The 13,566-nt window shown below is 47.4% G+C and overlaps 1 protein-coding gene across 2 annotated transcripts in view; it reads right to left on the reverse strand.

The window, feature by feature from the left end:
• LOC143211190 (uncharacterized) overlaps nucleotides 1-9,163 on the reverse strand; it is a 13,268-nt gene extending 4,105 nt beyond the window's left edge. The window contains exons 1-5 of one of the 2 annotated variants that reach the window (XM_076428655.1): nucleotides 6,823-9,163; nucleotides 3,748-3,959; nucleotides 615-778; nucleotides 380-502; nucleotides 122-321 (exon numbers count right to left, since the gene is read on the reverse strand). In XM_076428655.1, the coding sequence (XP_076284770.1) occupies nucleotides 122-321; nucleotides 380-502; nucleotides 615-778; nucleotides 3,748-3,945 (685 nt within the window). In that variant the 5' untranslated portion in view covers nucleotides 3,946-3,959; nucleotides 6,823-9,163. Of the gene's footprint in view, nucleotides 1-121; nucleotides 322-379; nucleotides 503-614; nucleotides 779-3,747; nucleotides 4,913-6,822 lie in introns of those variants that run through there. The other variant, XM_076428656.1, reaches the window with a different exon arrangement.
• Nucleotides 9,164-13,566: the final 4,403 nt, after the last annotated feature.

The raw sequence follows: 13,566 nt of genomic DNA on the forward strand, positions 1-13,566 counted from the left end.
AGTACTGACAAACTTTCGTCTAAAACAATCTATAATTGCACTACCGAAAATGCTTAAAAAATAGTGACATAACTTAACGGGTAGACCCTGTAGACAATTTTTATTATTCAGATTAGCAAACCTCTGGCGAGCAGGTGATTCTTGGGGTCGACTTCGTAATCACGGATCCATCGATCCCTCGGCTTCTCTACTTCGGGTTCTTTCGAGTTCAACCAGTCGCTCAATGAACAGATGTCCTCCGTTTTGGTCCAGTCTTTCGGTACATCGTTTAACACTCCGGTCATCTTGTTTTTCAAAGAGGATTGTCCCGTATCCGGTACTCTAAAGAATTACACATCGTCAGTGTAAAATATAATTAATTTCGATTACGCTTCTGTACCCATTCTGAAAGTCGAAGTCTCTCTGGAAGATCGCATTCTCGTAGGATCTCTTCTCCCTCATTTTACTCCTGCTTCGATCATGTACCGGCGCGGATCCTGGCGGTACGCGCTTCGCCGGCGATCTGATCGAATAGTGATCCGAATTACAGAGGAGAGACAACCACATCCAAATTTCTCAATCTTTAATTCATGACACCGCGGGTAGCTAACAACCAGTCGATCTCCGGAACTCACTTCTCCCAATACTTGGCGCGATTAGCCTCGCGCACAGCCTGGTCTATCCACTTGAAATCGTCCTGGGCTCTGAGAACGTTCTCCAGGAACCTGTTCAACGCCACACTGTTCCCGGTGTTTGTCTTCGACGATTGAACAACGCTGTGGACCCGACTGCTCTTTCCCTGCGAGAAGAGAAGCGACCGGATCAATGAGACAAAGGGCTCGTCGCAAAATTGCGGTACTGCAACCTGTTGTCTTCCTGTTTCGCCAGGCTGACTAAGTCTACACTCTAGAAATCTAGAACAGATGTTAGGCCTCTAGAGACAGGCAATAGAAGAAGCGTCCCGATTTTCGGGCTTTCAGTCCAGGTCATGTCAAGTTTGGAAACGAGGAAGGTCTTTGATTCTCGGATAAAATGTTTGTAGAGTGGAACCGCAATGATCATCGATCCCCAAGCTATGATTCTAGAAGATCCAGGACCGAGTCCACGGAGTGTAACACGTTCCGTGGCGAGCCGTTTTTCTCGACAATTAAACGAGCTTATGTGCTTTGTTCTGTACTGCATTTTGTATAATACCATCACGCGGCATGAATGGATAGTTTAACGTGTACCATCGGTGGTGCACGTGGCACGGAGCGTGTTAAGGGCTGGGAAAGTCCGAGGTCTTGGATTCTGGCGCAGCAAGTCCAGACTGGAGCTGCTTGGGGAAGTGAAACGGGATGTTCCGGAGACCCGGGCGTGTCCTGTCGCTGACAATTCTGCGGCTGTAATAATAATAGCGGGCGCGGTGTCCGCTACGCATCGTCGTCCTTTTTCCAGCGCGTACGACGCGGCCAAGACAATGGGATTGCACGCGGAGAACGCGCGGGGCAGCCGCGGATACGGGCACGGTGTTATTAAAAATTCACTCCCTCTAGCGGCTGAAGTGGCCTCTGGCAATCTGCATCTCATTCCCGGCGGGCCCTTGTGCCAGCCAGCCATCAGGTGGCTGCCAGCACGCGGGAAAAAGGGGTGGAAAGCCTCGACCGTGGAAACGCCAGACCGTAGGAAGGGCTGGGCTGAACTGCTTGCTGCCCTTACCAGCTCTACGGGGTTGGCCCTTTTCGCGCCGTTGTCGTCGACGTTGGTCGAGGCGCCGAACGAAAAAACGAGAGAGAGAGGAAGAGCGATAAAAAGGGAAAAAAAGAAACGAGAAGCCTTACACCCAATTACACGCGGCATTTAACTAAATAAACACTCGCCGTCTTCGTTTCCAACCCCTGCGGAGGCCTGTCGGGAGGACCGCGGTGGCCTGCGGTGACGTTTTTCTCCGTTTCTGCGGACCTTAATGAAGTCCCGCTTTAATGTCCTTTACTTTGTACCGCTTTTTCGGGGACATTGTTTGCCCTGGAACGCTGCGAAGATTTCGAGACAATCTCTCTCTCCCTCCCTCTCTCGTTTTGCACCCTGTGACCGTCTACCTTCACCAACGCGCTCATCGCCTCGCCCGCAATGAAACTTGATATTCCCCTGTGATCACTTGTTGAATGTTATGTAAATCCTCCGCTTTCATTTGCCTCGGCGAGGTGTGCGTGTACACCTGTTATTGGCTCGCGGACTGCGATTCTCTATTTTATGAGCTACCCCCTTCTTCTTCACCGTTCCCTGCTTCACGGCCTAGCTAAGATTCCGAATCCAGTCCCAGAAATATTAAACCACTCTCTACTGCTACGTTCTACCATAGGCGATTCTGATATCCACTGTTAACAAATTTATTTATCAAAATCATTGTGGTCCTCTCAATTTCTCCACATTTCTTAAGGATGTTCTGGGGGTATATAAAAACGCAACAAAATTTTTTAAAATTTGTCAAGATACAATTCTTACTAAATTAATGCAATTACCAAAGTTTGGGTTCGATTCACTGCACCGTTTAAGAATTATAGCAACTTAAAGTTTGCACATTTTAACACGTCTTCTTATGGAGAATTCATAAAATTCCACTTCAAACCCTATTTAAACCTTGAAAAAACGCAACCAGAAACTCCAGTTTCTTTTTATATATAGTAAAAATTATGTAATTAATTAAGTTCAAAAATTAGGATTCACTAAACAGTTACCGAGCAAAAAATTATAAACTGTTACAAAACGTCAGATTTATCTCACTAGCATGGAAACGCGACAACAGTGTAAGAAAAAGTATACAAAAGTATGCAAAATATACTCATGAATGGCTCTCATTGCCAATATATTGATGGATTTCGAATTTCTTGTACTTTTGTCTCCCATTGTACCTCCAGAACATCCTTAAAGAACCATCACCCACCAAAAAATGCACGACACATGCACTCACGTTTTCAGTTCGACGGTGCCGTAAGAAGTTCTTCACGTCGAGAAAGAAAATAAAAATTCTGGGAATTTCGTGAATGCTCCCATTTCATTTTCACCTGCTCGAGGGTAAGATGATCAAGGAGAGAGAGATTGCGGATTCTCTTAAAGCTCGTGCGGGCGGATTCGCGGTGACCGACGGACAGCCACACACAGAGACAGTTCCTCTTTTTTTTATTCGGACACGTTTTAATCTCTCTCTCTCGCGTTAATTTCTTTTCGCGGGAAACATATTGTTCGGCCGACTTTGTCTTCGCCTGGGTGGCACGTTCCCTTCACCTACACTCCCTCTTCTCAGCGATTCGTCCTTACGCCGGATGACAAAATGACAAAGGGGTGGTCGCCCCGGGCCAGCGATATTACCGTTTCCGTTTCGGAACTATGCGGACTGTCTACACCCCTCCGGCCCGCGTATTACGCCCGAAAACGTCTCGTGATTGATTATGCTCGCTGTACTTTTGGCTCCTCCCTCGATTGATGGAGAGACCGAAAGGAACCACGATCGAGACGCTCTTCGAGTCCTTCGAGGACCATCACTTCAAACGCGCGACTACTGTGGCGAAAATTTGTGAGAAAGAGGGTGGTTCTGCTGAAAATACTAAAGCATCTTTTTACACTAAATTCGTTGTGCATATTTGCTGTATTCCCGTTGCTAGGAATTTTGTTTGCCTAGTCTGACATTTCTCAGACACAAAAAAGAAACTGGCATGAAAGTCTACAATGAATTAAATTAATTATATTGATTATTTGTAGAGATTTCTGACAGAAATGGGAATAGCTCACCATTGGTTCGTGATCCGCATGACGAGAAGACAGTTTCGATCTTCCGAGATCCTTGGACGGCCCTCCCTCATGTTTCTCATTGCTATACGCGTGCTCATGCTTGTCCAGGGCCTCGACAGGAACGATAAGAACGAATACCAGGCAGATTAGAACGGTGGTTCGTTTGCGACGATCGAGATCGACGACGAGTCCCGTCATCCTCGTCGCTCTACCTGCGACAGGATCGTTGCCGAGTTAGTCCACCGTGTTCGCAGCAATATTAAGTTCCAAGGGTGAATAAATTCGCGACCGGAGAGCTCGCAACGGTCTATTAAGTCGGCTGATCTCGGGGAAAAGCATTAATTTCACGGGGGCGCATAATTCTCCTGTCACAATTTGCATTCGGCCTGTTCGCTCTTCAGGTGTGCAAGCAGCGCGAGAGCGCGGGAAATTAAAAACGTCCGATCGTAAAGCCTCGAAAGGAGGTGAAATATCACCGGACCCGCACCCTGAATCGTAATCAACCCTTTCCGCTCGGAGAAAAACGCGTCGCGTTCGACGGTTTTCGCCGGGAGACGACTGCAAGGGAAACGCGATCGTGTTCTCGATTCCTGGACTGGAAATTCGAGCTTTGCTGGCCCCAGGCTATCCAATTGCCAAGACTTTCCACACTTTCCATGCTCAAACGCCTCTGGTGAACGTTCACAAATCTGATTTTATTCACGCACGTAACAATTTTCATTTTACTTTGCTCTGATCGTAGTCTCCCTAGTGCTCTGCGTCGTTTTCGTCCTCTTTTAATTGTTGTCGATGTTTATCGAATTTTATTTCTCTCTTAGCATGAAAATAATTCTGCAGAGAATAAAAGAATAGTATAAAAAGACGGGTGCACTATGCAGAAATTTTGGGAGCAGCTGTTGGTCTTGTTTCTCGCGCGTCCGCTCCAGAAACGGCAATTAGGGGTTAATAATAATTCAGGGTGGAGGAAAGTTTGTCGTCGATGACGCAGCGTTAAAGTTAGAAAATCGAAACTCCGTTGGTCCTAATTTGAAGGCGGGGGCAGTATTAGTGACGGGAATCGATAGTGGAAAGGGTCGCGGTTGATTTCTGCCGAGGTAATTTCAGCGAATGACGAGAAAGTTGGCGTATCCGTGTCGGTTACTAAATTAAAGCTGCGCAGATAGAAAGAGAGCGTGGAGAGTGAGAGAGGGCGCGGAACAAGACAAAGGAAAATAGGGCAAGTAATTAGAAACGAGCCGGGCCGTATTTTACGGCGAAGAGGATTTTCAATGGGAATAATTCCCGCGATGATTCCTCGCCGTTCCGCGTCACCGATTTTTGGCCCCGCGGATATCATCGTGAATTTGTCGCTCCCGATATCACTAATTTCTCTTGAATATTTCATTCCCTTTGACCGGTACCACATAATATCCTGTCGCCGGCTATCGATTAACCGTTCGCCAAGTTCAATCGTCGGATGCGATGATTTTTGGAAACGGGATTTTCGTCTCGTGGAGTCGCGAGTATCGCGCGGCTGTAAATGAACGTGATCGATTCGACGGGCTGCCCTCGTGGGGCTAATTACGGCAAGGGATATTCAGCAGTTTCCACACCTTTCTCACCACCCTCGGCGAAACACGGCTCGGTGAAAGAAAAGACCCGAAGCATGAAGAATTAACCCTTCAAGACAACTTTTTCGTATCACGAGGTCAGTTTTTCAGCGAAAGAAAGGTTAGACAATATGAGCCAATCTTTCCGATTATTATTTAAAAAATCAACTCGATCGGGAAAACAGTTCCCGAGATAAAAATTCGTAAATTCGTAAGCGAAATTGAAAGACTTGTATTTTGTATTGAAGAATTAACCCTCCAGGACAACTTTTTCGTATTACGAGGTCGGTTTTTCAGCAAAAGAAAAATTAGACGATATGAGCCGAGTCTTTCTGATTATTAATGAAAAAATATCAACTCGATCGGGAAAACAGTTCTCGAGATAAAAATTCGCAAATAAAATTGAAAGACTTGTATTTTAACAGCGATTAGTTACCGAGAACAAAATTAATAGAAACCGGAGTGGAGTAAGCGGTAGGGGATGATAGTGCATCGTATTTAAGAATCTGACCAGACGCATTCGAGTTGAAAGCTGAGGCGTTTGTTGGTAGCAATGCGGTGTGCAGATCGTCGTCCCCGAAGGGTTAAGCGATCGTTTCTTCCGCGGCCGATACGTTCGAACGAGAACAGAGGCGAGCAGAACAGGAGGGAGAAGATTTTTGTTCTGCTCGAGAAAAAGCACTCAGTCGCCTGTCTCCTCCCTTTCCATCTTGTCCCCCTTCGTCCACACGTTCCTTTCACCCTTTTGCTCAGACAAAAGTTTAGCATGCCGCGAGCAAGCAAGCAAGTAAGCAAGCAAGCAAACGGCGGCGGAGGGAAAGGCCGGATATTTTTGTCGTTTCAACGAAAAATAGGAAATAAAAGAGCGCGAGTCACGAAAAAAGAAAAGAGAAACAAAAAAAAAAGAAAGAAGAGGAGGACGAGAAGGGGCAACGGAGGAAAACTGCGTTCGGGGGGTTGGAGAGAGGGGACGCTGCCGACATAATGTACCGCGTAAGAGCCATTAGCTTATTAAAAACAGTGCCGGCTAAACACGAGTAACGAACCGGCTGGTGGCCACCGAGGGCTGCGACAAAGGCGAAAAATTAGCCTTGATAACTTCGCGTTTCGATGGGAGAAGAAGAAGTAGGAGGGTCCTGGCCGAGCGGAGACCACCGGAAGGAATCGTCTCGGCTACCACGAGCCTGCCTTTTACGAAACACTGTTACCTCTACACTTGCATTTACCTGATTCAGCTATTTTTCTACGAAATTTCCCTAAAAATTATCCGGACAAAATACAGACATGTTGTAAACGATACAACTTATAGGAAGAGCATCTGATGGTGGAAAATTCTGAGAGTGACGTCGTTGGAGATAGGATTGCAACATGGTTTTAAACAGGGACCACCACCCGAGTATCATCGAGAAGGATTTTCCTAGGAACTGGGTCAGCCTGTAATGGAAGATTCGGCCGTCGGAGTGCTAAACAATGGTTGGCCAGTTACCTGACAATGTTTTTATCCTCTGGCCTGGTCGAACGAGCAGCCTCGTTTCCAGATACGTAGGAGAGCGCACGTCATCGGTGATAATGTTGGCGGGATCGATTTACGTCACGATGTGCCAGCCAAACTGGATACGTTGACGTCTCGTATAACAAATTCCGATTGCACGGCCGACTGTTTCGCGTCGGGCAATCGATACTTCTCGTTTCTAACGCGTCTCGATTCCCCGTGTTTCTTTTTCTTCTCTCGCTCGCTCACTCTCACAAGCATTTCTCTCTCTCCCTCTCTTGTTGCTCGAAGTGTGCGCATTTATAACGTTCGATAAATCTTGGCGAAGTCCGCGCTTACTCCATCGTCGAGAAATACGAGTTGGTCCGCGGACTAACGATCGTCGGTCGAAATTCCGTTTATTTCGGCATACGGCCGCCGAACGAAACTTCTTACGAGTTCAACGATAGAGAAAGAGAGAGGGAGAGAGAGAGAGAGTGAATAGTACAGGGGACGAAGTTGGCCGGAGAATTTCGTTACGAGGCTCGCAGCCCTCGCGAGGAAACATTCAGACCTCGACGCGTCTACTGTAAACGCATAAAATACCGTATAAGTCTCTATATTAGTTTCCCCTGAACTCTATGGATGAACGAGCACATACTACCCGGGGCCGCCGACTCGAAGGCAGTCGCCGTTTCTGAGAGCTCGTTAATAAACTGCCGCAGTCGCGAATCTAGGCTAATCGCTCGAAAATGTCCTCCTCGATCACCATCCGTCCAATCTTAATTAAATTACCCGCGCCTGACCCTTTATCCCATTCTGCTGCAATAATTACCGCATCCGCTGCAGAAGTAATATGTACCGAATCTCTCCTCGAAACCCCCTGTTCCTCTTTCTTGGAGAACTGCAAAATGTCTGATCCTTCTGTGATTAACTTGAAACACGAAGCTCGAGATATATCGAGTAGAAGGGGATGAAACACCACCTGGGTGCCTTTATTAGTCTAAACAACTAGTAGATATCGACGGCTAAAAATAATTAGGAAAGACACGAATGTATCAGCATGCTGTTGAAAAGGAATAGGCTGATGCGTCTGGTCACTACCAGCCAATTCTACTTCCTGCTAGGACACGCAGCGAAAGTACTTCGTTTGGAATTGAATTATTCTTATTATTAATCATCGCGAAGTTCCCAGACCAAAGTAAAATGGGTAGACACAGGATATAAAGTGAAAGGGATGAAACAGCTGGAGACTTTCGTACATCAAACGATTACCGACGCCTGTTGTCGGACGGATACATCGATTCGCAGATTGACGAAGGGTATCCACGGGGCCAATATTCTTCGCGAAGTAGATCCGAGGATGAGGACTCGCTATGAAACCGTGATGGTTTTCAGCCGGAGGAATCCCGGTCGAATCCGGTTTTCCTTTCTGGTCCCCGGCTCGTCTTTTCCGCTCGAGCTGATTGCGTGTGCACGCATGGCGGCTCGCTTTTGCTCAGGTTAACGCAAATGCGAAAGGGAACAAACAAACGGGGGAATACAAATCTAGAGTGAAATGTACAATGCCCTGGGAGAGTTACTGCCTCCTAATTGAAACCAACCCCCGGCACACCCTCCGTTTCCTCTTTCCGTTCTCCCTCTTTCTGGCGCTCGGTGTCCCGTTCCGTTTCGTTCCGGCTGTTACTCTTTCTCTCTCTCGCTCTCTCTCTCGATGCAACCCTCTTTTCCCTCCGATCCCGATGCCCGATTCGCGTTTTCCCTCTGTTCTTCTCCTCCTCCCTCTATCTCTCTCTCTCTTTCTCTCTTTGGTTCTCTCTATGTCCTCTCCACCCGCGTGTTTCTCTCCGAGCGCGCGCGTCGCATAATCGTCCCGTGCAGATGCGTGCCGCGCTTTCTCTCTATCCGCGCATAAAGCGTATAGTTTACGACAAAAGTTCCGGCAACGAGCCTAACAAAACGGCTGTCGGCCCGTTGCGAAACAAGGCCCGGCTGTTTACATGCGTGGAACGAACAAGTATCGATCTAGGCCCGCAACAATGCACGCGGGGAACGCGCGGCCGAAGGTGCACCGGCCGAACAAAGAAATCAAGGTAACGCATTATTTCCCGGTATTTCCGGCCCGTAAATGCGCCGGCCGCCCTGATGAAAACGAATTGATCCCATCCCCGTGGTCCACCCCATACCCAGTCTCTCGTCCCACTGGATCCCCCGCGATTACCGATACCAGCGGCTACTTCTTATCCGATTAATAAACGCGGTGCGCCCTGTTAATTCGCGTCGATTAGGCTCGCGAATTATTTCACGTTCTTCCACGCTCGCTAATAAGCTGGGCGATTGAGGACACAATTGTACCGGTTGCGATTTCTCGGTTTTACATGTAGGTACATCGATCTTTTAAATTCAATTTGGGGTATATAAAGGGTGTCCCGAATTTAAATGGCGAAACTTCAGGAGCGTGTGGGGTACCGAAAAACTAAGACAGAAAGTCTTTTAGAGATTTGCTCGTTTTTGCTTCGTTTTTGGAGAAAATTGCAAAAAAAGAAACAAAATAAGTTTTCATTTTTGTACTTATTTATTTACGTTATCATCTATTTAATGTAGATATTGTTCAAAATGTTGCCTACCGCTTGCAAAATAATATCAATAGAAGTTCCTTCTTTTACTAAATCCCTTGCAACTAGCTACCTTCTTGCTGTGAGAGCACAATGATTCTTGAGAATCATAGGACAATGCTGGAACCCTGTCAGAGCAGTGTCTAAACCTTTTCTAAGTATCTAGCAGCTGACTGAAGCTATCAAGTTTAGGGTATGATCATTATCTTGCGACTTAAACTTTCTATTTTTCAAACCGACTAGCTTTGTCAGAAGGAGCTATCACGTCGCGTTAGAATATGTGATCGCGTACGCTGAAAAATTGCACCCTCCGTGCCACAGCCGCAGTTTTGTCCGCAGCGATCGCATCTTCGCGGCTCCACTTACAAGGGAACTCGGTCGCAGTAATTAGCCGTCGCGCGGTCCTTCCGGTTCGATTAACGAAGAAAATAGCCGGGCGAAGGAGAGCGGGCCGGTCGTTTCTGGCGGGCCGGTTGCCAAAATAACATCGTCGACGCGTCCACCTGCGCGATAGTCGAGCCAACCTTGCGGGGGCGGAGACACACGGCCAGCCGAAAGAACTCGTAGGAGAGAGCGATCTTTATAGAGAAAGTTTTTCGTCGCGAATTTGTACGATCCGGCTTGTGTAATTTTATAAATAATTCCCGGACGGTGCGCGAGCCTCTAGTTAGACACCGGTAGGCAGTCGTGGGAGGAGGAGGAGGAGGAGGATGAAGAGGAGGAGGACGGAGGGGTGAGTTTTATCCAGGCGTAGTTTACAGTGGATATTACAGCGAGCGGGGGCGAGCAGTAAACAATTCGAGGCATTTTAATGCGGCCCCCGGCGACCCGTAAGGAGGACTCGAAACTAACGTGCCTCCGGTACCCTCTTTTCCTCTCCCTATTTTACTCTCCCTTCTACCACCCCCTCCCTCCCCCGTTACCGGCTCGCTCTCTTCTTTCGAAACGTAGGAAAGCGCGAATGAAAGAGGAGGCGGGGGGAGGAGAGGCCTTATCCCTTAAGGCCTCCGTACGACCATCGAAAAGGCATACTATAAGGCGGCTTCGATCTCGAACACCCGGGTAAGCCTACTCTCGTTTCTTTATCCCCGGCCTCCTCGTCTAAGGCTCGTCCCATTCTCTGCCTCTTCTTCTTCGCCGAGGTTCGAACCCCTCTACCCCTCGGAGCTACGTCGATGCGAAATCCTTGACAGATTTGCGGGCTACACCTGGTCACGCCTTGCCGCCGTCGCCGTTTTCCGCGGTTTTCCCCGACTCGGACTCCTCCGCAACCACTTCCGGCAGCCTCGGGACCTCGAGTTCAGTTCTTGTCCGACTTGTTGACACGGCCGGCCTCCCTAGCGAAAAATCCCGTGGCCTCAGAGCTATTTCGGAGACCAGACTACTGGAGATACAGTAATTTTTAGCAATTTTTAATGGTCAGCGAATATTCAGAAAATTCGACCGTAGAGAGCTTTGACACCGCGTCGAAAGCTCCACGAGCTTTGAAAGAGAGCCGAAAAATGGGCTCTGTTTCATCGTAGCCTTAAATCGACGTGCGCGCGCGCGCTGTATCAATTATCACCCGCTCGAAATCGCGTAACGGTTCAAAGAGCCGATTGATTGTTAATGAAGTGGGTAACGTCGTGTATCGCGGGGATGGCTCGGCCCACCCACGGGGTGTTTAATGGGTCGTTAACCCCGCGAAACGAACGAAATCCGCCCCTTCCGTTCGAATGCCACGCGGCGAAACACTCTGATTGCCTTATCGATCATCGCGACAATTCCACGATTCCCCATGATTCCCTCTCGGCGACCGAACACACGCTGCTCTGTGTATCGAAGACGCGTCCGCAGGCTTTATAAATTATTTCGAGCACCGTGTTCCACTCCGGTGTTTCGCTTTGCTGCCCTCCCCTTTTTAGCTAACAAAAAATTTCATAATTCAGCAGACCGGGCGGAACACTCATCGCTAATATATTTCCGCTCAGCGAAAATTTCCCGTTGGCCCGACTCCAATTCGGCCGATCCTTCAAGGCGGACCTTTAAACTCGTGTCGCCATTAAGCCGCGTTCACAAAGATACACCGGGCCACCGCACCGGTCTCTCGGAAGCAGCATCCGAACGAAATACGATAAGCACTTAGCCCGGCCGTATCTATCAAATATAACCCTTATGCCGGCGGTTAGGGGGGCCGCGGTGCACCCATGGGAGTGCCGGGGAAAGGACAACCTTCTGGAATTTATACTACGGCCCTGCCGGAGCCCACGCCGCCAGCCGCTTTATCACTTATTCATATAGCGTTGCGCGAGGAAAAGTTGCCCTAAGTGCCTATAAACGTTTAGTCGCCGTGTGTGTTTCTACGTTTCCGAAAATCCACTCTTCCTGATTCCTACCTTGAACCGTGCTCCGCATCATCCTCCGAAACCTGACGCAACTTCTTCCGAAAGGAGGTCATCGAAACAGCGTTTGATCGATCATCAGAAGCTCCAAAGAAAATTCTCGAAGATACCCTAGCCAACATGTTTAAATCATGTTTCAAGGGAGCAACCCTCCAATGCACAATTCTCCCCGGATCTTCAATTCACGTTACAAACCGAGGGTCCAAATCTAACTGTGTCACGCGAGCGCACCTTTTTTTCGATGGAAACTCGTCAGAAGGATCATCGTAATAGGGAAGTTTGACGATGGAGCCTCAGAATTGCGATAGTTGGACAGATACAGGGAAGACAGGGTGTCTCGGACGGCGGGATCTCGATTCCTCGGGGAAGCTCCTCGGAAATCCTTTCTTCCTCCGTTAGCGCGTCATCCCGGGGTTTCAATTTCGTGCTCGGTTCGGGGGAAAATTTATGGCGCGACCGAACGGACGAACTTCCATCGGATCGGATCGGATCGGATCGTTGTTCGGAAAATTCCGGGCGCGCGGCCACTCGACGTCGTTAGGTCCCGCCGCGCCGCGATAATGGATAATTAATGCGTCACGATTTAATCGATCGGCGAAGAACGGCCGCTAATCTCGCTCCAATTATCGGTGCCCGGGAATCGCGGAAACGCATCGAACGGGAAAAAAATGGACGGATCCCTGGCTACTCTTGTTGCGTGGTTGTTGCATTTGAAATGTGGGATATTAGAATTTTTCATTCACATATCCGGTATCACTAAATCAATTTTATTTCGACATCAATCGATGCTGCAATTAAATTATTCTTCTTCTTCATGTCTTATCGTTTTGACGCACCGGTTTTTCATGTAAACTGATATAACTCCTAAGACACAACGTAAATAATAGCAGTTAGGGTAACTGCACCAGTGAATGAACATTTAAGAAATTGTTCAGGAAGATATTTTATTTTAAAAAAAAATATGTGAATTAAAGGAATCTTATATATGCCAAATGGCTCCCTATACTTCATTTGTCAAAAATAAATGAACACAAATAAAATGAAGTTATTATTATTTTTCTTTATTAAACGTTAAATAAAAATTATAAAAAATACCAGTCAATGAACACTATATTCTAGTTCAATATATTTTTACTATATTCTTTCTATTGTACCAATAGGAATACAGCTACGAAAAAGAGTCATGTACTGTGTGACTGCTGTAATTACTTTATTATTAGGCGGCGGATCTTAATGAAAAGTAAATATTTTCTAACTGAATAGTAACACAAACTAGAGTAAAACAGAAATTTATTTTTGTGTTTTTAGTACGTTCGATATTCCATTGGCCCAGGAGTCATTATATCGCTGGTATGCCGTGCGGCTTAAAATTTGTTGAAATATACAAAAGCGTTCATTTACTGGTGCCCGTTTATTCACTGGTGCAGTTACCCTACTTCGTACGTTACTAACCAGAAGATACTCTATACAGATCTATATACAAAATCGTTATACACATCATTGGTATTGAGAAACACTAGTAATCTAGAGGTGTGTCTTATCGTTTTGTCGCGTAGTGTATATCGGATGCAACAACCTAATACGTTCCCCGGCGATTTTCCCCATGAAAGAAAGAGAGATAGGGGAGGGGGAAACTGCAAATTATTTCGTTCGTCGATTCGCATCCACGGGCATAACGGGTGATCCCGAAACTCTCGTGGGAGTTGGACGGGTCCTGCGTCTCGCGGCACAGGCTACAGACATCCTCACGAAATATCCCACCT

Source organism: Lasioglossum baleicum, chromosome 8 (assembly GCF_051020765.1).
Source record: "Lasioglossum baleicum chromosome 8, iyLasBale1, whole genome shotgun sequence".
NCBI classification, from domain to species: Eukaryota; Metazoa; Arthropoda; class Insecta; order Hymenoptera; family Halictidae; genus Lasioglossum; species Lasioglossum baleicum.